General features: G+C 42.7%; 1 protein-coding gene across 2 annotated transcripts; it reads left to right on the forward strand.

Moving 5' to 3' along the window:
• The first annotated feature begins 555 nt into the window (after positions 1-555).
• On the forward strand, positions 556-19,973 carry stk40 (serine/threonine kinase 40). Of its 2 annotated transcripts, XM_030071974.1 has the most exons (12): positions 556-781; positions 4,172-4,203; positions 4,408-4,534; positions 5,127-5,212; positions 5,882-6,025; positions 7,187-7,411; positions 7,732-7,784; positions 12,566-12,681; positions 14,491-14,635; positions 15,228-15,347; positions 15,661-15,745; positions 16,054-19,973. In XM_030071974.1, the coding sequence occupies exons 3-12, from the start codon at positions 4,417-4,419 to the stop codon at positions 16,270-16,272; spliced, it is 1,311 nt and encodes a 436-aa protein (XP_029927834.1). In that variant the 5' UTR covers positions 556-781; positions 4,172-4,203; positions 4,408-4,416; the 3' UTR covers positions 16,273-19,973. The 2 variants fall into 2 exon arrangements, with proteins under 2 accessions (XP_029927834.1, XP_029927833.1); XM_030071973.1 differs by lacking the exon at positions 4,172-4,203.
• The last annotated feature ends 7,880 nt before the right edge of the window (positions 19,974-27,853 follow it).

Genomic DNA, 27,853 nt, shown 5'->3' on the forward strand with positions numbered 1-27,853 from the left:
TTAAAATGTTAGATGACATTACACTGAGTCACTGAAGTAATTCTAGCGAGAGGAAATATTATTATTGGCAGACTTTTTCTGTGAACTCTTTGACCTCACTAGTTGACCTCACCCTACACTTGTTGCATTGAAGTGATCATCAAAAATGCTCTGCCTATTTGAATTAGGCAATAATAGTATGAAATCCTGTGAAGAGACACTGATACTCTCAGCATATTTAGAATCATGGGAACGTATCAACCCAAGTGATGACTGAACTCAGGGACCGTTTGAGTCATATGGTTATTCTGAATGAAGTGCAATATGATATTGTTTGAGGTAACCTTTGCCTGTGCTGTTGCTCCCTAGCTGCAAATGTCTAAACGACGTTTTGATTTATTAACTTTGCAACAACCATGATGTAATGCTGCTTCATTTTGCCACTTTAATTATGCAAAGCATTTCATCATCAGTGCGCAATCATTTTACCAGGGGAAAAAAAAACACACTAGAATAAAACAACGCATTGCATTGGTGGAAAGCAGCTGTCAATCACGGAGCCGTGTGCGTCATTTCCGTTGTCAGGTGGTGCTGTCGCTGTGGAAAGATGCGATCAGAAAAGAGCGGAGGCTTTTCCTTAATTGCTCATTTCGGTAACAGAGGCTAAAACAACCTGAAACCAACCCACCTCGGTGTCTTCTGGTCGGGAAACAAACTCCACATGCATACAGCAGCGTTCACCCACGAAATGTCCATGCTGTAACACGACAACATAGACTTTACCCGGCGGTTTTGGCTCGAGGTAAGCGAGGTGACGAGCAGAAATAGGTTGCTGTACGTTAGCTCTAGCTTGCTGGCTCACACACGGCTAGCCAGCTGTACCTACTTTGTTTAAATGGCCTCCCGGCTGCTCTGCAGCTTCAGCTGGCGTTAACGTGGCTAGCTAGCCATCATGTTTAAACCTCCACGGTACATTCGGACATATGCTGTGGTGATTGTTACCTATCTCTGGTTAGTGTTTGGGGTAGTTTGCATCGAAATCCTAACTCCTTGTTGTGTTGCATTACTTGCCCCTTTGTGTGGCCAGTGTGCCTGCCGCTGCTGTGGCAACGTCTTTAGCCGAGGAATTTACTAAGCTTTGTCGTAGTTTATATGTGCGCTTAAGCTTGGCATTTTAGTACCGACTCTTAGCGATGCAATGTTGCCAGTGGAAATAATATGTCAGAGTACATTTGGTTTGCATAATAGTAACACTCGTAGCCTCACAGTTGGGGCATATCGTGTAATGGGATCTGCGTGGTTCTTTTGAAACGACTCGAGGCGGGCAAATAAAGACTGCTGTGGTTATAACATAGTGGCCCCTGGCTTCTCACCTTAATTACTGTCTGTCCGAAGTGTCAAGTTGCAACTTTGCAATTTACATTCTGTGATTTCTTTCGGCAACAGTAGTGTCGTCACTTGCCACAATAGATGGCTGTCTGGGACCTTGCGGTTGTAAAATGGCACCAAACAACGTGTCTAATCTGCCCTCTTTGTAACTAATTATTTTCATCAAATGATTTGCAATTTGACCTTGTGGCCCCAGCCTGGTCTTGCGGCCAAGGACATTTCGATTGTAGTGCTTTGCCCAACAATAACAGGCAAGAAAGACAGCCACACAAGGGAGCAGGATGGCACGATTGATTGACATTTCAATCAGGCAGCAGGACTGAAGCCTATATGACCTTCGAGTTGCAAGAGTAATGGCATTACTGGATAGCCAGCCACCTCTTTGTCCTCACTAGTGTGTTTAATCAATGTTTGGATCGATTTGATCATCATTCCTTTTCCCTGGCTATATATTTATCATATGTTTTGCAGGCAATCATATTTTAAATTTACATCCTCACGCATTCTTTGTCTTCTTTGCCTGTGGTATGATCTGCAATGAAGGGGTTCTTGCAAAGCCAGACAAGTGGCATGCAGCCAGAATGGCTGCTACAATAGATAGTCTCGTGGGTGGATCTTCAGGCACCTATGAGGTAGTTTTGTTCTAATACTATTTAAGGAGCCCACATTCTCGTGGGCACCGACATCGTGTCTCTCCTCCTTTGTGTGATATGATTCACAAGCTGTATCTGTTCTTGTCCTCCCTCTGGTACAGTCAGAGGCAGATTAGTCTTGCTTGCCAGATCATCGACTATGCAGGGAGGCACACTAGTGTCAAATAAGGATAGGCCTGGGCTGTCATCACACTTATGTCATTTAGGTCAGTGTGCATTAGTTGGTTGCTTTGACCTTTGCTTTATACATGTGTCAGAAATTGGCTTCACAGCAGCACAGGTGGTGCTAAGTGGGTGGACAAATAGCCTAGGGTCCATATGCTGTCATGTGTAGCAAGTTCTATCCTTGAGTCAGTTTAGTATAGGTTCAAGGTGCATGAATTATTTTAATAAGATTTGTAAAAGCTGACTTAATTGCATGGTTCTAGAGAAAAGGAAGTACGTGCAAGGTAGAGTTACAGAAAACTTCATTAGACATGTGGGAAATCACCACCAGATAGTTGCCAAATGCTGGTAAATTTGGCACTGTCTGCTCATTTTGCATAATCTACCAGCAAGTGTGACACCTAATCAACCACAAATTGTTTTGGCCAGTTGAATGTGCCTATCACTGTGGCTGTTTTGGACAAAAAACTCCTGCCCAGGAGCCTCATGATTTGTAGTAGTTGATTTGCCATAGCTCTGCTTTGAGTGCTTTAGAATAGGCTGCTCTCTTACTATTGGCAGTGTGACTTGGTGTCACTCTGGCTTGTGCCATAAATGCTGTCACATGAAAACCTCAGCTCATCAGACTCAGTGGGTGATGACTAGTGGAGATGGAGACAGATGGGCGAGAGACATGATGATGACACTGTCTGCTGTCTGGGATCACAAAAAGCCTCATGGAAGTGAGAATTCATATCAGCCCATACCGACTGCCAACTGTCCTGCCTCCTCTCTGCTCAAAAATGCCAACTGGAGAGTGGTGCACAACCAGAGTTTTGAAACAGGAAGATGGCTGAATTCATTAACCAACTATATTTTACTTTGTTTCACTTGCAAGACTGGGCACATATTGTGGAAAATTTTTTGGAGTGTTTTTCACCTCACTTCCCAACTTTTAAGCAGGTGTCTGATTGCAGACTTTTCAGCGTACCAGATGCTATAGGTTTTATTGGTCTGAATCACCTCACTGTGGGGTGTTGCTAGCTGGCCCAACTTGTTAATGTATCCACTCAACTGCTGTCAACAAATCGTGTTTTCACTTCAGATATGTCCCTTTTGCGTTGCCTTTTTTGTTGACGCAACTTATTTGTACCGTTTTTCAGTGTGCTGCACATAAAGGAGGCTTTGGGGCACATTTCATGCTCTTCTTTGTGTCATCACCCTGACATTTTAGCATTTCTGTCCATGGCAACCCCGGGACGATTACAGGGTGAATCATTCCTCTCGGTTCTAGGCACTACTTCCCTGTTACGGGAACCAGAGGGGGTTTCATCACATAGGAACTCGGTATCTGTAAACAAAGCACACCTCCCGCTCACAGAATCCAGGGACACAGGTCTGCGGCGGCAGTTATGATAGTTTTGTCATGACGTGTCACATATTGTCACTGGTTATTCTGGCATGTGAATCTAGCTCCTTTATAGTGTAAGGGCTTGGCATTTTTGTTTCAGCCCTGTTAGGACACGTATATCTTCTCTAGGAGAAAGGCATGCCTCGCCAGACAGGGCTAGATAAGCCGGCTGCACAGATTTTCAGATAAAACCGTGCAGATTAAGAGCGGAAGGATTTTCAGAATACATGGTTATTGCAATACGAAAAGCTAAAGCCAGACATGTGTTGCAATGCTGAAAAGCAGAAAGTAAATGTTTCTGTTTTCTAACCCAGTTTGTTACAAGAAACGAGGTCAGAGTAATGCATTTACATGGTTGCATTTTCCATTTGAATTGCAGAACATTCCCATTACTTGTTGTAGGGATTGAATCTGAGGTGTCACCCTTGGCGCCAGCAGCCATCATCCTGAATGGAGCTGTAATGGCCACACATTCACACTGAGGTGTTAGTAAACATGTAGGAGGAATATTTAAAATAGGCTGGGAGGAGCTGCCCTGAGGTTTACCCCCTTTTGCTCCTGTCCTCTCTCATACCATTAATTGATGTGCTTTCAGTCAGCCAGGAGGATTACTGCTGAAGGCCAAAGGTATAGCCTGTCTTTTTGAAGAAATACTCCATTAAAAATCATTAATGTTTGCTTGTATATTACAGTGTTGATGCTGTTTTTGATCGTACACTTACAGGAGCTACTTAAGTCCTGTAGTCTTTGTATCTTCGCCGTCACATGCCAGTACTCACCCCTTTAACTTGACTATCTTTATCCTAAGTAATCTGATTTATTCCCCTACAGAGCTCCAGAATGTCTAAGCGGCGCTCGTCAGAGAGGGGGGCTGGAGAGACCTCAGGCAGGGCCAGCAAGCTTCTGTGTCCCGGGATATCTGGTAGTAACGCCAAGAGAGCTGGGCCCTTCGTTCTTGGTAAGGGACCTGTTTGGGTTTACTCAGACTTACATTTGGGAAATGGTACCCTTTCAGAGTTGTGTGTGGTGTACAAATGCAATTTTGCGTGTGTGTGTTTATGTGTTTATAATGCTCAGAAAACCAGGGGAGATGTTGAAGGGAGGGTGTGTGTGTGTGTGTGTGTGTGTGTGTGTGTGTGTGTGTGTGTGTGTGTGTGTGTGTGTGTGTGTGTGTGTGTGTGTGTGTGTGTGTGTGTGTGTGTGTGTGTGTGTGTGTGTGTGTGTGTGTGTGCACTTTTGAGACAAGAATGTAAAGAATTTTTCTGATCCCTATGACATAGGCTAGAAAACTCAGAGTCTGGATTTCAGGAAGGTTGTTGTTTCCTCTCTTCTTTAGGAAATGTGTCTCTTTCCTATGTTCTCAAACTTCTCTGTTTTTCAGCACAACACTCCTGCACTGTTTGCAATGCACAGTGCCAAAGAAAACATTACACGTAGGGTGTTAATCAGAGCATGCACATGCAACCTATAATGACTTGGAGTAAGAGCACACACTCCAGCATGTAGCCTGCCTTTTGGTCATGCAGCTGTTCCTTTTCTTTCACTTGCAGGGCCTCGCCTCGGTAACTCTCCCGTGCCCAGCATAGTGCAGTGTCTGGCCCGGAAGGACGGCACAGATGACTTCTACCAGCTCAAGGTAAGTAAGTGTGTGTGTGTGTGTGTGGCTGGCACACTTTTCTCCACCAATAGCAATAAATGAAACTCACAGTTTTATAGCAATTTGAGCATAACCTTCAAAACAAAAGCTATTATGTCCCAATAGACATCTGAACCTTTGACCTTCCTAAACACAGCTTTGTGGGTGTTCATTTTATGGTCTTATGGTTTATGGCCTTAGACAACAAACCACAATTATCTTGGCTATTTCTTTATTGGTGCTATAGTGATAACTTTTACACAAGGGGGAAGCTTTAGAAGGGGGCAAAGAAAGGAGAAAGGTAGCGCCCCACCTGGAATGTCAACTTTTAACCCCCACGTCCATGTGGTGAGTCATTCTGTGACCCTCCCTCATACCCGTGACTGCAGCGCCTCTGTGTCTGCTGCACAGCTTGTTTACTTCGCATTGGGACATGTGCCACTATTTCAAAGCTGCAGCTCAGTTTTGCCATCCCCCACATTCTAGATTCTAACCCCCAGCTAAATGCTGGCAAGCTGATGATTGCTTGCATTTATGTGAATGTTGGTGTTGGCCCTAAAGAATTCCTTAATATGGAGTGGTTAAAGTTTTCTCTCCTGTCTGATCCTTTCTGGGCTCATGTCTTGTGACCTCTGACCTTTGTTCCAATCGCTTGTGTGGCTGTGGCAGATCCTGACACTGGAAGAGCGAGTGGACTCTGCCGGGGAGACCCAAGAGGAGAGGCAGGGAAAGATGTTGTTGCACACAGAGTACTCCCTTCTTTCTCTGCTGCACAACCAAGATGGGGTGGTGCACCATCATGGCCTCTTCCAGGTAGCTACCAGCCTGCAGACAATTAGCATCTAAATTAATTTTTTATTTATTATAGTATATTCTTTTTTTTTTTTCAAATCACCAATCAGTCAGTCATATCAGTAGTGACAATCAAAAATGTTACAGGCAATACAGAAAAAGTGAGACATTGTCTTGTAGATTATGTGGTTAGCCTATTACTCAGCACCTGTGTGGGTGAGCATTATTTATGATTGGGTATGCGAAATATGCCAGCATCAAAATGGAGAAGTTTCTGTTACTTCATACTCAGCTCAGAACATGACATCATCATGAGCGAGTCCAAGTAGGAATCCGCTCTTATCCATTCAGTAATGGCAGAGATGAACTTGTCATTAGACCAGTCAGTTGCTTTCATTTTCATGCTCAGGTTTGTGTCGATGGAGAGGTGGGAGTACCATTGAAAGCCGTATTTATCTGCAGTCATTCTCTATTAACAGGCCCATCCATTCACAATGAGTCAGCCCCCACCCACCCCCCGCCTTTCTTCCCGTCTGCCTCCTCTTCTAACTTTGTTATTGTTCCATCTGTCTCTTTCTCTCTTTCTTTTTCTCTCTCTCGCTCTCTCTCACATCCTGTCTCTTCCATTCTGGCAGTGTGCTCAGAATAGCAGCATTGAGCTGTGCACTCTGTGATTCATTTAAGGCCTGCAATATTGATTGGATTATTATAGTGCATCTCCACTGTGAGAGAACCAGTTAATAATGAAAGCTTTCAGGGGCTTTGGCTGTATCTAAAAAAAAAACTGACAACCTGATACAGAAATCAATAGGAAGTGGTGACTCTGCTAAGGTTGGAGTCGTAAGACATAAGAGGAATGACCTTTGTTATTGGTCCTCTACCACATCCACAGTGTGGAGGGGTGGATGCGTCTTATTCACATTTGAGATGTCTACATGCAAGATATTGATTTATGCCGTCTCCACTGCTGAAGTCTGTGTCGCCTCATGAACGAATCGGCTTTATCAGCTGCTTTGCTACAGGAATCCATTTGGTTTGATGCATTTGTGGGTGTCTGAAGTTATGATATTGATTAGAGGCTGCTGGAAATTGCATTGAAAATACATTACATCAACAACTCTGTCAACTTACAAAGGAAGTGACTTCCTGAAGATAGCTGCTAACTCCTCTTTTGTGTCCCAGGACCGTGCCTATGAGATCGTAGAGGACATAGAGGCTAACAAAGTGCGCAAGATGAAGAAGCGGATTTGTCTAGTACTGGACTGCCTGTGTGCCCACGACTTCAGCGACAAGACAGCTGACCTAATTAACTTACAGCACTACGTCATCAAGGAGAAACGACTGAGTGAGCGCGAGGCCATTGTCATCTTCTATGATGTGGTGCGTGTCGTGGAGGCCCTGCATAAGGTAAGTCTAGACTACACCAAGATAAGCTGTGTTTCTCTGGAAAGTTAAGCTTTCATACCCTCAGCTATGTGCTTGAAAGCTGGTTCATTTGTTTATTTATTTATTTATTTATTTATTTTTTCAATGAAGGAAGCTTTTGTCAGCTTTAAGGAGCAATTGCATTGTTGTTGCTGTTTGCTAGTCACACATCCTTTAGGATGACTCATTTCACATTACCATGTGCCACTCCCAGAAACAAGATGAAAGATTGTTTTGCTACCAGTGATTCACTAAGCACAGTATGACCAGTTCTTTCTTGCTTCTTTCTGTTTTGCCTGCAGAAAAATATTGTGCACAGAGACCTCAAGCTGGGCAACATGGTGCTGAACAAACGGTAAGGTGACACTGTCAGTCAGTCAGTCCATTCCACCCACTGGGCCTTCTCAGCTGGGTAACTAGTCAGTTACCTCACTGATTAGAGCACGTCAAGTCAGGCTGCCATTCTCTTTAGACTCAGCCATGTATGAAAGGCCCAAGCCTTAAACCCAAGCAGGGGTCAAATTCTCAGACCAAGAGTGAGAGAAGCTATAGCAACCTTAAGCTATGCTGTCCTCCATCTGGCTTTGGGTCCTCCATGTCTATGTGTTGAGTAAACAGTGATGATTCATCTCCCACGGTCAGGTTTTTGGAAGCAGAGGGGGGACCGGACTCTTGTGCAAAACGGAGCAAATGAAAGAACGTGCCACTGCTTTGTTGTCTGTGGGAGAGAGGAGGGTGGCAGTAGTGTGTCTGTTCATCTGTGTTTTGTATCAGAGTGCAAGCTGTTGCTGTTTTCCTCCTTTGCACAGCAGAGGTCTGAATGTGCATGCTTGGAGATACTGGAAAAACACGCCACAAAAAAGCCAGTCTTTCTGTGGGATTGCATGACTAACACTAGACACTCTCACACTCTTCTCCTCTGCATGCTTACACAAACCTGCCACATCCAAACATCCATGCTTGTATCAGACAAATGCGTGTGTGCATTCATGGTTTTGTCCTATAGTCTGCTTACTCACTTGTGGTACCTCACCTGCACATGTGAGCACATGCTTTGAAAATGTCATGTTCCCAGCTTATCCACCCACCACACATGCACATACACATACACATATGCACACACTTTGTCAGGGCTTAGAGCCCGGTGCCCCCACCAGCAGTGGTGGTGATGAAACAGGAGAGTGTTTTGGCCAAGGGAGGAGGGTGGTGGGGAACGGAGCAGACGAGCGGAACACTCCGTCCCAGCTGGAGACAAAAGAGAGGCCTGCCAAAGGCCCCATAGCTCAGGACTGACTCACACTGCAATGCACGTCACACACACACACACACACACACACACGTGCACACACATTCAGAGTCATCACTCTATTTACCCTGTACTCTGCTCTTTCCTCTTTTTTCTCCCTTTGCTCTCCTGTCTTCATTCTCTGTCTGCTTTATCCCCTTTGTCATGGCTCCTTTCTTCTTTTCACCTCTCTTGTCTGCTTTTTTGCCACATACTTAACTTCCGTGCATGTTTCTTCTTTCACTCCAAACGGGATGTGTATGAATGTACAATACAGGAAGAGCACAGTAAATTTAGAGGAAGACCACTCCCAAAATGTGCTCCCCCAAGGCTTGTCATCGCATTGGGAAATGCAACGTCAACAGGCTCTGCAGTTTAGGCAAAAATTATGCGATTTCCTCTTGCAAAGCCAGCTGTTATGAAAGCAGGATGTTGTAGATCAGTCTGTGTGGTTGAGTTACATATGTTGAGTTGTGTTGACTTCCTTGGTTTTAATTTTGAGTCACTGGTTTGGGACACAACCATTTGTAAATGCATATGTCACAGTAAGGTGTGTTGGGCTCTGTTTTTCCACACAGCTCTTGTCACTCTAGATCAACAGGCTCTCATGAGCCATGTCGTCCCACCATTTCAAAGATATAACTCCTTGCACCCCCCCTTAAAGTCCAGTCAGCCTTTTCATTCTTTAGTGATGAACCGTGTTAAACTGTTGTTCAGAAATAATTGTCCAATCCCTTTACAGCAAACTTGTTTCATTCGGAGTTTTCCAATGTTACTATAATTTACATGTTTTTGTTTTCCAATTTGTAAATTGTGGTAACGCACTAACACATACTTTACAATAGTGGTAGCTTTGATCCATGAGAGATCTTATAACATTTGGTTATTAAAGAAATTTATTTTGGGACATGCAGTTTGCTGGTCTCTGTGCAAAAGATGCCCTGTATTTAACCTCATTTCTCATCAGCAAGGTTATTTTCAGCAGGAGGTTGTGGGGAGGGAAGAGAAGGGTTTATAGTCATGGGGGGTGTTTAGGTTTCTGGTTTCCTGACTACTCAGGTCACATGACCAGGAAGCGGAGATGGTGTGGTCTCCCCAGTCCTCAGGGACCCTTGCCTCATGAGGCAAACATGCAATCTCATTCAATCTCCGGTGCAAGAATAGCAGCCTCAGTCGTGATGCGCATGGACAAAAGAACAGACTCCTTGATAAAGGAAGCTTTTATGTTGAGGGTCCTTGAAGCATTGCACTCCATTTCTCTGGCCAATCCTTGTGTAGATCACAAGGCCACTGTATGGTTGCAGAGATTTGAGTGGTCGGAGTGCATCAGCAGATGGAAATTGTTATTTGGACAAAATGTTCACTGGGAAGATTGAGATTAGAGCATTTAGTTGAATGTGGGTGTTGGACAGGAATTGGCTCCAAACACCATAATGGGTGCATTGAGTATGCAGTTGGGAGCAGGGTGTGAAAGTGAGAGAGAATAGGGGAAGCTGTTGACCTCAGTCTCTTTTGAAAGCGGATATGGGTGAGGAGCGTGATCCTGACTGGACCCAGACTGTGTAGTGTATTTATTCATGTGCTTTTGTATGCATATTTAGCATGAGAGTAAATTTGTGGTTGCACTTTGGAACACATTTTAACTTTTCTTTACCTTATATACCCGTTTGCCAACCCATTGCCATGCAGGCTTAGTCATCCGGACAATTATCCCAAGCCACAGGTTGACTCACATGTTTGTCAAAGTGCGGCTTTTTTATTTTCTCTTTCTCCCTCAAATGAACAGGGAGAGATAGAACAGTCCATAGTCCCTTGGCTTAAATACTGTAAGGTTTCAATCAGCCACACGCAAACTAAATTTACCTTGGATGAGTCAGGCAAAAATCTGATAGTCCCACAGTGTTTCCACAGAAACCAAATTAATCAAACATCGCTGGTAACAGCAGTGGAGCTCCTCAGACGTTGGAGCGCCAGTGAGTCTGGTGCGTTCAGAGGATATCATAGGCTGATGTAGGGGGGTGGTCATTATGATGTGGCCAAGATGATGATGTAGATGATGACAATAAACTTGCCATACTTTATATATTACTTACCTTATTGCAGCTACATGAGTTTACAATTGCTTTACAAGAATGCATAAAAAATAGAGTGAACTGATAAAACAGGAAACACTGACAAGAAAATTGTTTAGGAGAAAAAAATACAAATACATAAAAAGAAACTAGCCAAAAAAAATAGTGCATGAGTGAAAGTGGGGCAAATCTAAATGCATTATGTAAAAGGAAGTCATTTGTGCATTTTAAGAAGTGATTTGATACAATACTGAATTACCTAGCCAAATTATCTTGGGTGTTCTGTACTATAGAAACTCTTATTGCAAAAGTACTTCTTGCAATCACGCTCAGTCTGGATCAAAGGACAGTCATAATGTCCCTTGCTGAGGACTGCAGGCAACTCTCTGACTCATGAGGAAATAAGTGTTTTGCAGTATAGTATGGGCTGAGACTAAAAAACAAAAACAAACAAATACATAAATACATCAATATATGAATGTACAAAATAATAAAAAATAAATAAATAAATAAAATGAGTACAGGTTGCTTCCCATTTTGTGCCACCCACATCTCAGTTTGGGAGCTCAATAAGGAATAATGCTTTTACCTACATTTCATTGGTGAACTTCATGAGGAGTTAGTGTCCTTATTTGTCTTTTGTTTTTTTTCTCTCCCCCTAAACCATCCGGTGCATATTATGCAGGATTTGAGATGAAATGCAAGAGTGACTTTAGAGTTAGGCAGCAATAGAGGGAGTTGCAATAGTCTAAACAAGGTGAGATTAAAGCATTCATGACCTTATCTAATTCTGTGGAGGAAAAATACAAATTGATTTGAACTGTATTTCTGTATCTAGAAGGGACTTTATAATAAGGCTTTCAGATCTTGCTGTTGTGGTGTTATTGAAAGTTGTGAGACATCCAAGACTTGATGTTTGTCAAGCAGTTCTTAGGAATAAGTGTCTTTGCCGGATGAATGGTTTGAATCATCAGGTTTAAATGTTAAATACTGATAATGTGAGCTAATAGATGTAACTGTATTGTCTATGTAGCAGTCAAAAGAGACGACTTTATGAATGACGTTGTCAAGCCGAAGCTTGCAGAAATGGAAAAAGACTCAGCCCAGCATTGTGTGAAATGCCACACTAAGCATTAGGACTAAGTAGTTTCCTGCCTCTGCTTTTAATAAAAGGTTGTTTGTTGTGCTATGTAGTCTAAAACCTGTTTGTATTTAGGCCAAAACATTGTTCAAGAGAGATGACAGTTGACTAAAATGTGCAAAGTGTACCAGCAAGATGCATTTATAGCAGATAATCTTTGAGAAGTTTTTGGGAGCAACAATTAGCAACTAAAACATCCAGCCAGAGGGGGATTTTAGGAATGGTGTACTTTATTTTTTTTTAGAATATTGTTTATTGTTTGACAATAGTAAGAGCTCCTTACATTTATTTTCAAGTATCACATATGCAGGAGATGAAAGACATTTATTTTATTTTATTTGGTACACTAGTTTCTTTGCATCTGGGATTTTATCAGATTGTGATGTAGTTTCAAGGCCCGTTGAATCGTAGAAGTGTCAAATCAACGAGGCCTGTTAGCAAGTTCCACCTAATGGTAATTGTACTGTCAGCCTGTGTCAGTTTTCTACTTTAAATTACAGAGTGCATTTCACATTATAAGCATATTTTCGTTTTAGTACTAGCATTTCAACTACAATAGGTCTATTTGCTATGCTTTGATTAAGTTAAAGTGGAAATTACCAAATTTATGTTCATTTGAGTTGTCTCTGCGCTTGCAGGACTCACCGTATCACCATCACCAACTTCTGCTTGGGAAAGCACCTGGTGAGTGAGGACGACCTGCTGAAGGACCAGAGAGGAAGTCCAGCATACATCAGCCCTGATGTACTGAGTGGTGAGAGAAGATTTAATATTTTGCATGCATCATGACCTACGCTTAAAACCTGGTGTTTATTGAGGATTTCAAGAAGAGAATCACAAAAATGCAATTGAAATGATGTGGATAGCGCAAGCTTTAAATGTGGTGATCAGCAAGAGAGAGCATGGGTACTGTCATTAGGCAAGTTTGAAGAGAACAGGATGGAAAATTAGAGCAATCTATACTGATAAGAAATGCGTACAGCGAACGTGTGCATGCATGCACTGATGGCAGCAGTAATGCTTCACTAACAGGGGCACCTTTCCCATCAATAGGGTTTTCATTATCTCTTTGAAGCTTTATGGTGAGGGAATGAATGCTGTGTACACCCACATACAGACTCATTTTTGCACTCTATAACATTATGAGATGGGGAGACCTCTTAAATTGAGTTGTGCCTCTACTGATGTATCAACACAGATACTACTGAAGTTACACAGCACCACTCCTGTAACAGCTCAGCTTGCAATATAGTAAATAGAGATGAGAATACCAAATAGCTGTGTTTTGTGTCCTCAGTTAACCTTGGATGAGTTATTCATAGAATGATGTTGATATTTTCAGGTGATGGTAAATGGTAGATATGTGAAATGTCTCGGTGTCAAGTGTGTGTTCCCTGTGTTTACTGCAAGTGAAACACACAGTAAGCTCCCATTTCCTGTAATGTCAGACTTGAAAGGCAGGCAGCTCCTGTTAGAAGAGTGACCCTGCTTAATCCGAGCCCAGCTGGGTTGCTGGGAGTCATTCAAGAGCATTGCGTAATGTTGAGCAGCCGGTCTTGTGTTTGATTTTTCCGGTTATTAGGCAAGAAGAATGAGGCTGTGTTGCAATCTTGGATGATTGGCAAAAGCTAGAAATAGGCTTCTTCTTGTGGGCTTGATCATAGTGATGTTTGCGTTTTCTCATGGTATGTTTAGAGGAAGCTACATAGTTCTCATTCCTTTTATGGGAAACACAAAAATCACCTTTATCTGTGAAAAAGAGAACCGTTTTGTCGCTCCTTTTTTCAAACTGAATGCACAGACCTAAGAGCCTCAAACCATTCCAGGGGATGCTTGAGCATGTGCTTCCATGCTATATTATTCTGTAAATTTAAACACTGATTCCCAGAACATCATTTTGGATACTGTAGAAGAGTGAACAGAATAAATCCAAATAAAACCAGTCTCATAAAAACTGCAGATAGAAGCCGGGTGTGTATATCAGCAATAACGTGACAGGCACACAATGAAACAGAGCTTCAGTGACTCACACACTGATGACTCACTGGAGGGAAACTACTCCCATCTACCCCTCTTCCCCTCCCATCCCCATCCCCTGCCTGTGTGTGTATATATGTGTGTGCGTGTGTGTCATAAGCCTTAACATAATTGCCTGCTGCTGTTGCTGCCGCCTGCCTGGCTGTAACAGCACTGCCTTTGGTTCTGCACAGCCATCAGGCTCCACCCTCACCAGCCCCTGTTTACTCATCACCTTTCCATGGCCATTTTTATGGCTCAGAGTTAATGATCCTAACACTACTTCTATGTCTGATGTTCAGTGTTCTAGGAAATATGATGGATGTGGAGTCACAACTTGTGTTTGTGTTTGCTCATCTTGTTAATCATTTCTACTGGGTGAACTGACAGGAAGTGATCTCTGTTTGTCGAGCATGGCATCGCATTTTGTTGCACTCTCTTTCAGAATATTCAATTCAGGGTGCCTTATTTTTCCAACATGGTAGGTGTTCCATTTGTTGATCTGCACTAACACTAATCCTGCCTCCTCAATCCTTCCTGTCCCCAGGTCGGCCATACCGTGGTAAACCCAGTGACATGTGGGCTCTTGGTGTGGTGCTGTTCACCATGCTATATGGCCAGTTCCCTTTTTATGACAGCATACCTCAAGAGCTCTTCCGGAAGATCAAGGCTGCTGAGTACTCCATCCCAGAGTGAGTATATGCCATTTGGTGGAGCCTTGCATCCAAATCACCCTGCAGTGCCCTGAGTACATACATTTTATGCGCAGGGTTGGCCCTCGTTGGAATTGAACCCACTCTTACGACACTTTTGGCATATTAAAAGCACACGGTTTTGTAGTTTTTTCCTCTCTATTCATTCAGCTGTGGTTCTCCAACACAGCATGAAAATGACCACAATTGCAGTTAGGCGAACTGTGTAATTTTCAAATTTCCCTTTCACACACAAAGAAGTGTAGCCCAGATGTTTGGAATTAATGTTTGTTGATGTTTGTTTGTCTTGTTATGACAAAGCATCCAAAGTAGTTTTAAGCAAATAGGTTTTAGTACTTCAACCTGCACAAGTCATAAATGTGACCAAAACTGGTAGACACAAGAATCCTAAACTAAAATTACCTCCCACTTTCACTGCTACATAAAATCACAAGACAAACCCTGATGTGTAGACTGACATTGAAACCTACTGAACCAGAAATGACACAGCATTACTCTTTGCTGACTCTTGACTTCTGGTCACATCCTGATGTATAGCTTGTCCCTTCCTGTTCTCTCCTTGTCTCATCAGGGATGGGCGTGTGTCAGAGAGCACAGTGTGCCTCATCCGTAAGCTGCTGGTGTTGGACCCTCAGCAGAGGCTGACCGCAGGAGAGGTGCTGGAGTCCCTCAGTGCCATCATTGCCTCTTGGTAAGTGCTCCCTCTGCTGGATGATGGAGCCATTACTTGGAATTTGTTTGCTTCAAGTCTTAAATTGCAGTTGCTTTATTGTAAATGGTTAATTACAAATAGTTTTGCAGTGTGGATATTAAATTGAGTACTAGTTGAGGTTGTTCTACTGCTTGGCATTCAAACATATGAGCTGATTAGGATGCTTCAGGCACCTAGATTAGATGTACAAACATGCAACGACCATTAACCTCACATTCAGGGTATTGTAAAATGTCAGACCTTCAGTTATCAGAAATGAACCGTTTTTGTGTTTACTTTGTTTATATTATAGGCAGTCGGTTTCATCATTGAATGGTCCCCTCCAAGTAGTGCCGGATATTGACGACCAGGTCAACCACCCAGAGCATCTGCAAGAGGTAAGGTCCTTGAAGAACATGATACTCCAAGCGTCTCCTAGCAGCCTGTAGGCCCATACACACTCAACCACAGCTTGTCAGGAAACACAAACCAGTATTAATTTGTCACAGACTAATGCTTGTTGCATGGCTTGGTCCTAACATCTACTGCAGTGATAACCAACAGGTTGCTATTATTCACTTAAATCCAGTGCATAAAATATTTGTTTTACAGGATTCCAACTTTTCTAGACACACCAAGAGGAAACAGTTTATTTAGAAAAAAATCAAACAGGGACTTTGATCAGAGTTATTTTGTGTCCCCTCAGGCCAAGGTGACAGAGGAGTCTTCGCAGTACGAATTTGAGAACTACATGCGCCAGCAGCTACTGTTGGCTGAGGAAAAGAACACTATCCACGAGGCCAAGAGCTTCCTCACCAAGCGCCAGTTTGGCAGCATCCCGCCTGTTCGGCGCCTGGGCCACGATGCCCAGCCTGTCAGTCCCCTAGATGCCGCCATCCTGGCACAGCGTTTCCTACGGAAGTAGCCCCTGACCACTCACCCCAGACTCTCTGGCCTCCCCCAGGTGGTGAGAGACACGTGGAGTCCAGAGAGGCCTGAGGAGGATAAGCCCCAAAACTGAACTCACTCATCGGAGGCCCGGCCCAAACCTGGGTTGGGGAGCACCTTTAGGTGGGCTTTAGGCAAGCTAAGGGGAGTAGGCACGAGGAGGATATGAGAATGAACTGCTCACCTGGAACTTCACTCGCCATGTCTTGGATCCTCGAAAAAAAATGTAGCGGGGAAGGCCTGGAAGAAGATCTGCACCAAAGGTTCCTCGCCCTCAGATCACCCACAGTCAGATCACACCATGCAACAACCTAATGGCACAGTCACCCATGGGCTACCACAGTGCTCTGCCTAGAGTATTGAAGAGACTATTAACCCCATATTCCTGCTCCTTTGAGATTTCCCTACTGTAACACTTTCGCCATCTACTCTGGGTCCTCTGAGCAATACAGGACCAGAATCATGTAGCAACCCCCTCTTCCTCTAGCTGTCAATGGTATTGCCTCAAGTCAGATCACCTGATCAGAGATGTCACTCCTCTATACCTCCACATCCCATCCTCCCTCTATTTCCTTCTTTCTCTTCCTCTCTTCTATTTTCCGGTATCCAAAATGATCTTGAGTGGTCCTGTCTGTAACTATGACTTCAAATCAATCTACCTCTCTGTCTCTCTTCTCTGTCAGTAAACCATGCTCACTGTTCTTGAGAAAAACAAGGGATTGTAAAAGGGGAGTCGTGATGCCACCATTGACATTAAGCATTAATGTTTTCTGTCAGTGATAATGGTTTTGAAACCTTTTCAGTGGGTTACTCTCACAATCTGAATAAGCTTTTTTCATATTAACCTTAATAAGTAGCATTTTACCCCTTCTTTTGACATTGAAGATACTGAATTATCAAAGTATATGCGCACGCATCCTTTGATATTCACAGAAAGCATTGTCTCTTACTTTTGCTCATACCTGTGTAAATCTATTTTTAGCACCTAGGCAGCTAGTGTCAGGTACCTGGAAGTCACAATGCCAAGAACTGAATGAGGAAACACTGTTGGATCCTCCCTGCCAAGGCATGTTGGTGGTAACTTTTCCTCAGTGCCCTTACAGTGAAGATCAGGCACTATCATATTTCTCTTGCCAAAAATCATGTCTTAACAAATTGTTAGCCAAGGAACTGATACCTCCAGCTTCATTCAGAATCAAATGGCTTCCAGGTATTCCAACTTCCCTGTTTCTCTTTATCAAGACAGATCATGGGACAAATGTTTTCAGTATGAATGTGAACTATCACGCAATGCTTTGATTTGTGTGCAGTATCTGTGAGAGTGCGTGTGTGTGTGTGTGTGTGTGAGAGGGAGAGAGAGAGAGAGTGTGAGTGTGCGTGCGTGCGTGCGTGCGTGCGTGCGTGCGTGCGTGCGTGCGTGTGTGTGTGATTGGGCTAGAGTGTGTGTCAGGCAAAGATAAGGGTCTGCAGTGTTGAAGAGTTGTTAAACTCTTGACAGTCACAGACCCCTTAAGCTATCCTCCAATCTCTTTTATCTGGCCTGCCTCAGTGGCAGACACTGTGAAAACCAGAGCAGGCTTTGCTAAGACAGGGGCTTCGACTGAACGGTTCAGCGAATTCCCTCTGTCATAAACGCTTAGTTAAGATTGGAAAGTATCACATAATATCATCCCATTGCCATTCACAAGCCCTTGCTTTAGCTTGACTTGTACATGCTTGTATTATCTCGCTCTCTGAGAGACTAGCCGGTTGCTGGTAAACAATACTGTAAAATTTCATAGAGAAATCAAAATATAAAATCATAGGTTTTAAGTTTAGTTGGTAGGTCCTTTTGTCTACTGATGCATTCTCATCTTTATCAAAGGGATTCTCCTAAATATGGCAAAGCTACTAACCTGTGACTATGTTAAGCATCTGTACACTGCAACTTGCCTTTGCGTACTGGTATCTGCTTTAGGCTTTTTAGACTTCTTCCTATTTATATCCAAACTGATCGCATGAATAGAGGCTCTGGCCTATTTCCAAATGTCTTTTCATACTACTTTCTCCTTTCCTTCTTTGTAATTTCATGCAAGTTGATATGTTATTTATTCACTTGTTTAGACTTTTTTTTTTTTTTTTTTTTTTTTTTTTTTTTAAACCCTTGAGCCATTGGGGCAGGTATCACAGACATGCATTATGCTTAGTCAAAAAGGTCCCTTTGAATGGAGATATCTTTTGATAAAAGTTTCATAGTCTAGGACTAGGCTTAAATTCATGTCCACGACACAGTCCCCAAATCTCTTTGCTCTCACAGCTTTAAACAAGAAGTGTTTGCAGTTTGAATAGTTTCTTTTAAAATGTTTCCACTTTAGCCATTGCATTTACTTCCTTTTCAGCCGCATCTGAAAGAGCAGCATCTGTATTGTTGTTGTGTTATTTTTTTCCTCCTTAATTAAGTTTCTTGCCATTTTGCCACAAACTCTGTGGCCAACTTAAGCTACACTAATAATGAGACTGACTTTTGCATAGTTCTATTTTTTACAGAAAACAAAATGATATTCGCACATTATCTTGATTTACGGGAGTGATTTGTAGTGTTTTTCTATCATCAGCCCAGACCCATACAAGGCTGCACTCTCTGGTCAGTATGTAAATATGTACCATCATGACTGCGCCAGTCATATTGTATGTAGTGCCACCCAATGAAACGTTTCCAACTCTGTTTCAACACACACCGATTGACATGCATTAGAGGCCACGTTGGCCATCAACCACCACATTTGGAGGTAACAGAAAACGTAATGAGAACTGATAGCTTGCTCCCACCTCAATGTGAATTCCATGGGTATAAAGCAGTATTTTAGTAGTGTAGGTTGTTCATCAGAAAAGGGTGTTTCATGAGCACCATAGTCATCGTTGAACACTAACATAAAGTGATTGTCTGTGGCAAACATCAGGCACCATCTTCCATGAGGCCCAGTATAGCTGTTGAATAGTAACTATAGGCTCGATAGACCTTTGATATTGATGTATTATCTGTCTCCCCTTATCAAAAAGTGTTTTTCACATCCTAGCTAGTGGATTTTACCACATTTGATGTTTGTTTTACAGAGTTGTATTGGTAGACTGCAATGTTCTGTGGACTGAAAAGCATGGAAATAGTGTGAGGTTAAACTCTTTGTGAAAGATGTGACTTTTGCATGATTTTGAACTTGCAAGGTGTGCCACAACAACCGATACAAATCAGAAAATAATTTTTACTATGGGTTTTACAGAAAAGATCTACAGCAACAGCAAAAATCTCTTCCTCAGTTACCGTACTGTACCGTCGTCTGCCGCTTCCTCAATTAAATGACTGATAAAATGTTTTTTTTTTTTTTTTCCAAAAAGTTCAATTTGTATACTGATTTTCACCCTGATTCTAAAATACACTCTTCAGTATATAACTAATATATTGGCCCTTCTGACTATTTCAACTGGAAACTAGATAATGGTATAGGATTTGATATGTGGTGGTAGATAGTTGAAACCCAATGGAATAATGTGTTGTAAGCTGCTTGGTTGGATATGGGCATCTAGATACAAAAAACTGCGTAATTGTACAGATGAAAAACACGTTTGTATAAAAAACATATTTTTGTACTTCATCAGATCTCTACATGCATGTCAGCAATAAACTTTGATATGGAAACATTCCTTTTGGAGATGTGTCTGGTGGTTGAGTTGACTTTGTCTTCTGACAGTTCCTTTCTTGGCCAGTAGGTGGGGCACTTTCTTAAAAAATGGATCCATTGTCAGCTGAAGCACCATACTAAATGTTCTTCCTGGTGACATGCAGATCCACATATTTCCCTAAATGTGTAGACTGTATAGTCTACAGAAAATATCCAGTTTGTTTGAGCCCTTTGGTACTATGCAGGTGCAACTTCATGCTTTTCGTCTTATGAGATCTCATAATTATGTGGGCTGAAGACGCATGTAGACGGAGAGTATCCCTACACAGTAGACTCTCTGTCTACATACGCTCACTCTTGCGGTGAGCGGGGTTTTGGATCAGGCGAGGTAGACATGCTCAAACAGGAAGCCTCCTGCTGACTCTGACAGCACTGGGGTACCCTGTGGGCTGCTCTCCTGATCCCCCGCCTCACCTCAGCCCTTTGAACACAAACACACCCTCTTGAGCTGGGCATTAATTCCATTAGAGAGACAGGGCTGCGCCTGCCAAAAAACCCCACACAGACACACAGGGACACATGGAAATCTCATCATAAACAGACTCACTGAAATGCATTTCACATCCAGACAGATTGGCTTAGTTCCCTGATTATCACAAGTATATTACTGTTACATGGGCACACAACAATGGCTAATTCACAGTGCAATGAATGTCTTTGCATTCCCTGCTGATCCATGTATGTATGCATGCATTTTAGCAGAGCTCAGCAGAGCACAGTGGTAGTGCACAAGTGGTGAAAATGTGCTGACTCATTAAAAGGGCAATGACTGAAGACTGAATAGGCTTTCCCACCCCTCTGAGACGCCCAAATCTGAGCATGTCATGGTTGGGTCTCTCCACTGGCGAATTACAGCCCCTCCCTAAGATCTCAAAGCTGGGGGAAAGTCTCGAGGTCTCAAAGGTCAAAGCTGCACAGATGCAGCGTCCCTATAAACTGCGACCAGCTGGTCTGAAGGCGGTCCATCCAGGAATTCATGTGTGTCCCAAACAGGAGATGGTTCATTAGAAACTACGTCATAGATCAGTGATATTGTTACTTAATTACCTTAGAGTATTACGTATTCCGTTTTGCTGGAGAAAAACAGGCTTTATCCATCAGGGCATGCATGACACAGCATAAACAAGGATGGACGTTTCCAGATGTGTGTATTTTAGCTGTATTTTTACAGCCTGTGTGTGTATATTGTACTGGTAATAGTTTAATTGTTTCAAATGTATGGGAAATAATTGATTTTGAGGAGTATCGCCAAGCTGCATCTGCAATGCAGTTATTACATTGTGTGTTTACGTCGGCTGGAACGTGAATGTGTCTCCAGCTGTGTCGAGCCTGCTGGGGCTTTATGTTTCCCCTGGTAGACACAAGCACACCGACAAACACACAAAACCTTGGCCCCTGTTGACGCTGCATTTGCAGAAAAAACAAAACATCTGATTATTTACGACACTGAGTCACAGATGTGATGTTCATATAATGTGTTCAAGCAGGAAGAGACCATATGGTTAAAATTGCCCAACTTATGCAAAAATTAGCCTCATAGGGTTAAAAATCAGATTTCACACCCAAAGTCAAGCCAGATCCAACCACGGTATCTGTCTGAATAAATAAAACTTATTATAGGTAAAACAAACAAAAAAGTCCTGTGTGAATGCAACATGAGAATAATCCTCACCCATGCAGAGTATACACACAGTCTCCTATTCAGAAAGTACGAAAGCTGGACAAACATTTCCAGTTGAGTTTCCAGTTGATAAACCTCCAAGTTATTCATACAAGGGAAGAGAAGATGAGATTAACAGCATTAACATTAACGCTTACGGACATGCTAGACAAAGTTCACTTTTATTGGCCAGCGCTGTTGGCTGAAGAGGCCTGGACACAGTATGTGCATAAGGTTCCCATATGAGCGGCAAAAATCCACAGAAAGTGTCTTTGTTTTACTTGTTTTTCATTACTTTGCCTTTGGGTTTTGACTCTTAGCTTTTGAGCATTAAACCAGAAGATAAGAAAGTTGACTGAAACGCAATAAAAGCACCATCAACCACTAAAACAGTGAAACAGTATCAACCAATGACTAGAAGCATGTCAAAAGCATCTTACATGTTCATGAAACCTTGTGCAGTGACTCTGTGAACCAACATCCTCTGAAGCTGAAGTTCATTTAATTGCTCATTTCTAATGTGTAACTAATTTCTAAAATCAGTGTTCATGCTTCCTTACTAGTACTGAAGGTCCTTTGACATGAAACCAGTCCTCATATTTCCGCCACATTAAAGAGCACTTCAATGACAGACAGTGACTTGGGAGGTTGTTGTAAAACTGGTGCCAGCAGAAGCCAGGACTTTGTTGTGGCATCACAGGGTGTAGACATGGAGAGCCGCACGGCAATGAAATCAGAGCGCCGCACAGAGTTGCTCATGTAGTTGATTAAATATTTTCCTCTTATGAATTAGCTGTTTCATTGGCCATTTGGCTGTAAAAACACAGCAAAACTGCAGTAATCAATGCACAAAGTTGCAATATTATAGTCTGAATCACCATAGAGTTCAATAATCCACTGTTAACTGCGAAGGGAAATTTGATTTACGTAACAACAATGAAAACTCACTTGGTATGAGTAAAATCAAAGATGTCACAAAGTCACATGCTTGTGTGGTTCTCTTGTCTTTTGTCATGGACGCCCACCGGTTCTGTGCACTGTGGGGGCAGGGATCTTACCAGAAGGTATTACTGCTAAACCTTCACATGGACCCAGGGCATAACCCCTCTTACTCATAATCATCTGAAACCCATCAACCCATGGAGGAAGATTGTTTTCAGCTGCTCTCTCTCACTCTCTTTCCTTCTCGCTCACTCTCTGACCTTGGCCCCCTATGTGAGAAAGCAAAACGCTGCTGGTTCATGTCTTTTTGGAGAGGATATCTTGGGACTTCCATACATTCTGTAATCAAACCATCGAGTTTTTGCGTTTGACATGTTGCAGGACAGCGAGGACGGACATATGTATACCTACACCGTGCATTGAGAAATAGCATGTTCTTGCATAAATCTCTCTAGTGGAAGAGGATGAGATGAGCCAGGCTAGCTGATGGTGAAGTGGTATGGAGTTAGGACTTGGGAATATGCCAGAACTCTCTTTTCTTTAAGGCTAGATAAGTTTATAAATCTCCAGCTCTTTCTACAGTCATTTCAAGAGATCTTCTCATATCTGCCCTGCTATCCCTAAACATCCAAGTGATAAGCAGCTCCACGTGTCGCCTAGACTTAACATCTGACTGGATTGTTTAGCAGAAAGTCAAGCAATCTCTCGTCCCTCTCCTCCTCCAGCCTCTCTTCACCTCTTCAAGCCGTGTGACAGGACCCGTGCTGGAAATCTAAAATGGCGTGAGAGTGGATCTGTCATTTTCAAACTGCCCGCTAAGTCTGAACATCTGGTCCTCAGGGGAGGAGGGTGACCCTGTCAATGGGAGCCCTTGTCCAACCTGTCAACACCATGCAAACGGCCCGCCATGAGGCGAACAAGGAGGCATGTGTATGTCATAGGAGTGTGTGAGTGTGTGGGACCTCATATGATGGACTGACACTGCTTATTGGAATGAGGTACAATAGGCATGGTTCATGGTTTACGTGTGCTGTGTATTTATAGAGAGACCAAGTTTGACTGTATATTTCTCCGTAATATGCCTTTAGACGACAAGAGGCTAATTTTGTATATTCTACATGTTGTTTTTAAATTTACCTTGATGTCCAGTTTCTCACCACAGGAATGTTGACCGTTGCCTTAACAAGAACCGAATTGAAGTGTGTGAGTTATGTCACTTATGAAGCTTGATAATGTGCCCCATCCTCTAAAACTACTTTTCCTGAAAGGCCTCACTCAGTTTTTAATCGCAAGGCTTACCGTTGTCCAATCACATACTCATATTAAAGCTGCACCAGGTAACTGTGATGTTTGTGGCTCCAAATGGCAGCATTACTGTTTGAATTTTAAGGACTCCAATACCCTGAAATCATGCACTGCAGGGTCAGTAAACTCCACACAATTTCTTATTCTTTCTGGCAGGTGGAGGTAGGAGGAAATGTTGAATAAATGTTTCCATAGTAGGCTCAGCTACAGCAGGTGAGTTATGACTCACTGCTGTCAGGAGAAAATCTTGTACTTACTATTTTCTGTCACTTCCTGTTCAGCTTCCTGTACCTGACACCAACATTTACATATAGATGCTTGGGGAAAAATCTGTGCCAGTGCTATTAAGCGGGATGGAATGCAATTTTCAGTTTCATGAATTTACATTGGACAACCTGGAATAAAGTTTCGAAACATTTCAAAAGTTTTTTTTTCTTCCTTCTGTCTAGACTTGCATTGTAGCAGAGAGCGTTAAAAAAAAAAAAAGGTGCAACACATTCCATCTTGCACATAAGAAACACATTTAATTAATGATTGGCAAGCATTAAAAACATCTGAAAGCAATAGGCTACCAAGTACCAATGTGTTCCAGCTTGATTGAGCCTTCGCAGGGACCCTTGCCAATCATTAATCAAAGTAATTTCTTATGCAAGACAAAGTGCCGTGGAACTACCTTTTTTGGAATCTGCGACCAATGCAGCAAGTCTATGCCAAAAAGAAAAAGAGCTGATCTTTCTAACTTCTTGTAAATGGCCCTACCCGAAAAGCACCTGTGCGCCTTTTCACGCAGCCTCCCCAGTCCCCCGTTTTTCTTCTACGTTAAAGACAAAATAACATTGAATCTGGCATGGACTTGACGCCACTTGAATAAATTAATTGTCTGGTTTTATCCAAATTCCATATGTTGAAATATGATGTTAGTAGGTCCAGGCCTCCAGGCTTTCTTGAAAAGGAAACGGCATTTAGTCTTAAATCCCACTTGTTCATTGTAAATCCAACGTGCAAAAACCTGAAATGAATGACACACACTAACATGAATGAATCACACACATACACACACACACACACACACGTACACTTAATACACATGCCAATCCCACAGAGGTTAAGTGTTGGCCAATTGTGGGGAAAGGGACTGAAGACTTGGGAAAAGAGGGCCCGTCCATCGGTGGTGATTACGGCTCTCGCAGCTGTCTCCACTCACAAAGTCTGCACAGTAACCAAGGAGGCAGCAAACTCCAAGAGCACTGCAAATGCTGCGGAAAAGCACTGGAAAACACAGCTGGCTTTCCACACCTCTTCATCCCTAATGATGTTTGGATTCACACCACATTCTCTCCCTTGGACAGAAAGAATGAAACAAAAGAGACACATTATTAAATCAGATATTGTTTTTTTTTTTTGCTGCTGCAATTGAGGGTTAGAGTGTGAGGTTTCCTCTGGGTTCGCGTGGACATTATAATTCATGGGGACAACAAAAGTGATGACAGCATTTAAAGGAACAGTTCACGCAAAATACAAGAAAAGATATTTTTCCCACCCACCGATAGCGCAATTCATCCACCAAGATCGTTTCTGTGTGATTTGGTGAGGTTTCCACTGCGCCGTGATTGTCCCTGTCTGACCACAGTTCAGTGGAACTGGATGCATATTTATTTGCGGAGCTCAAACCGTCAAAAATTTACACGTGAAAAACTCAACAGCAGCAGCTCTTTCCAAGAAACAATGACGCGCATACTTGACATAATCCACAGCCCTCGGGAGTGAAGAGGTTTGTTGGCAATTATTTTGTGCTAAAGAACACCAGCAAACTGTATCTATCCACCCCTTGTGAGTACATATTAGAGGACTTTTTTTTTCTTTGGAGGGGGGTTGTTGATTAAGCTTTGCGCTCTATAAAGTCAATTATTGCTAGCTAGAGCACAGAGTGGCCTTCATTGTTCTGCATTCAAAAAGGAGGCCTACTTTTAGGCCCCTATTTTGGGAGGCCTCAGGGCTTGTAATTTGACATGAATCAACTGTTTTTCAGCACCTTTGTGAGTGTGGGACAGCTATTCTCACTTGACCCATTACCATATTATGGAAAATGGATGAAAGTCTGCTGAATAGATTCAGAACTTGAAAGTACCTGGGGCCTTATCATATTTGTGCATTGGCAGGAACATGAGGTCACTGGCGGTAGATCATGAAGCAGTGGGTTTTGGCACCTGCTGTGTGGGCGTTTAAGAGCTGAATCACTTATAGAAATCAAATGATTTTGTTTGAAATGTGAGAGAGCAAAGGGGGGGGAAAAAAGCCCACCAGCACTGTGTTACAAGGAAACCACAACCCTTTTGTTGAGGCTATGATGATCATGATGCCAGTAAAAAACTATCTGACTTACCAAAGATCGGAATATATCCTGACTCTCCCATCCTCCTCCTCCTCTCCTCTGTTCCCTCCTTTATCCCCTGTCTAATGATGGCAAACATGACTTCCTCTACTCAAGCTGCCCCATTAAAACCAGGCTTTGGTGTGGGCGGTCGAAACACTTCTCTCTTTCTCTGTGTATGCTGTAAATATTTTCTGCAATCAAAGAGTCAAACATCAGAGCCTGATGTAATCTCCAAAAGCCCATCAGTAAGACACACATCAAAGCACAGGATGACACAGATGAATTAAGTGAGGGAGAGTGCACGTCTGTTTGACTTTGTGTGATGTGTGTGGTAAGAAGGTGATAATGGTTTAATTTCTCTAATTCAAAGGTACTCAAAAGTCTGCGTATTTTGCCATGTAATGCTTCCTGTGTCACTAGTTTATATGTACACAAAGCATCATTTATTTTTGGCATGGCGTGCTTCTATCTTGCAGCTTTGGCTTAGCCGCAAGTGTTTGCGCTTTGAAACCTTCTTTGAAATGCTAGAGTCAGTCTTTTTTTCCATTACAGTACTCTCTCCTTTGCTGGTTACCATGCATACGCTTAGTCTAAAATGTCCTGTTACAAACAAATGCGTTTTGGAAAGTTTGAATGCTGTCTCTCTCTCTCTATTGAGATGCAGACCACTTCATTTCTTCGTCTCTGGGACCCAAGAAAAAGAAAATGCAAGAGCAGGAAACAACTCACCTAACACTGGATATCATCTTCTCTTTTACACACTCATTTGAATTTTTCTCTGAGCTGTAACTCTTACCACAGAGAGCCAAATACAGCTAGAAGTAGTCATTATAGGCTTTCCAGGGTAATGCTTGACTGACTGGTCAGGTCTATTCTAGCTCTGTCAGGATAAAGTGGATGCAGGGTGGTTCTCAGCTGAAGTTGGGCGACAAACAGTCATATAGGGTGCAATTCTTGTGGTTACATCTTTAGCCTCAGTGAGGCATGGGTGGAGTGCCACTTACTAAAACTTCTACCAGGATATCCTATGTGGTTCCAAGCACCCATGGTGCAGAAGCAAGTCTGGACCAAGTTTCGTAAAACACTGGCCCAGATGTGAATTCCACAGGGGTTTGGTTTGGTATCTGTCCCATCCTGGCTGTTGGTTTGCGCTGTACTTCCAGATCTTTGCAGGGGGCTGGGACAGTTCCAACAGCAGGCCATAGGAAACAGGGCTGAAGTCTCCTGAGGTCTGAGATTATGTCCATGTTTGGAGATAGACTGTGAGGGTTACCTGATGGTGCGGGCCCTACACAGCAGTGTTTGGGTTTCAGGTCTGTGGTTGCTGTCAATCATTTGGGAGGTTTGGTTAGATAGAGATCGGTCTGGACTGTGTCATGGACTCTCCAAGCAGTTAGCAGTGTGTTTATATATGCATTCTGGAGTTATTGTATCTGAAAAGATAATAAAATATAATGTTTCCTGTCAAACTTTGCTATCTGCCATTTCTTTGTCTGAATGCCATACTGCCATACAGTATATCCTTCCCCTACATGCATCAATCTAAGTTACATTTATTATT

The sequence above is a fragment of the Myripristis murdjan genome, chromosome 16, assembly GCF_902150065.1.
Source record: "Myripristis murdjan chromosome 16, fMyrMur1.1, whole genome shotgun sequence".
Classification (NCBI taxonomy): domain Eukaryota; kingdom Metazoa; phylum Chordata; class Actinopteri; order Holocentriformes; family Holocentridae; genus Myripristis; species Myripristis murdjan.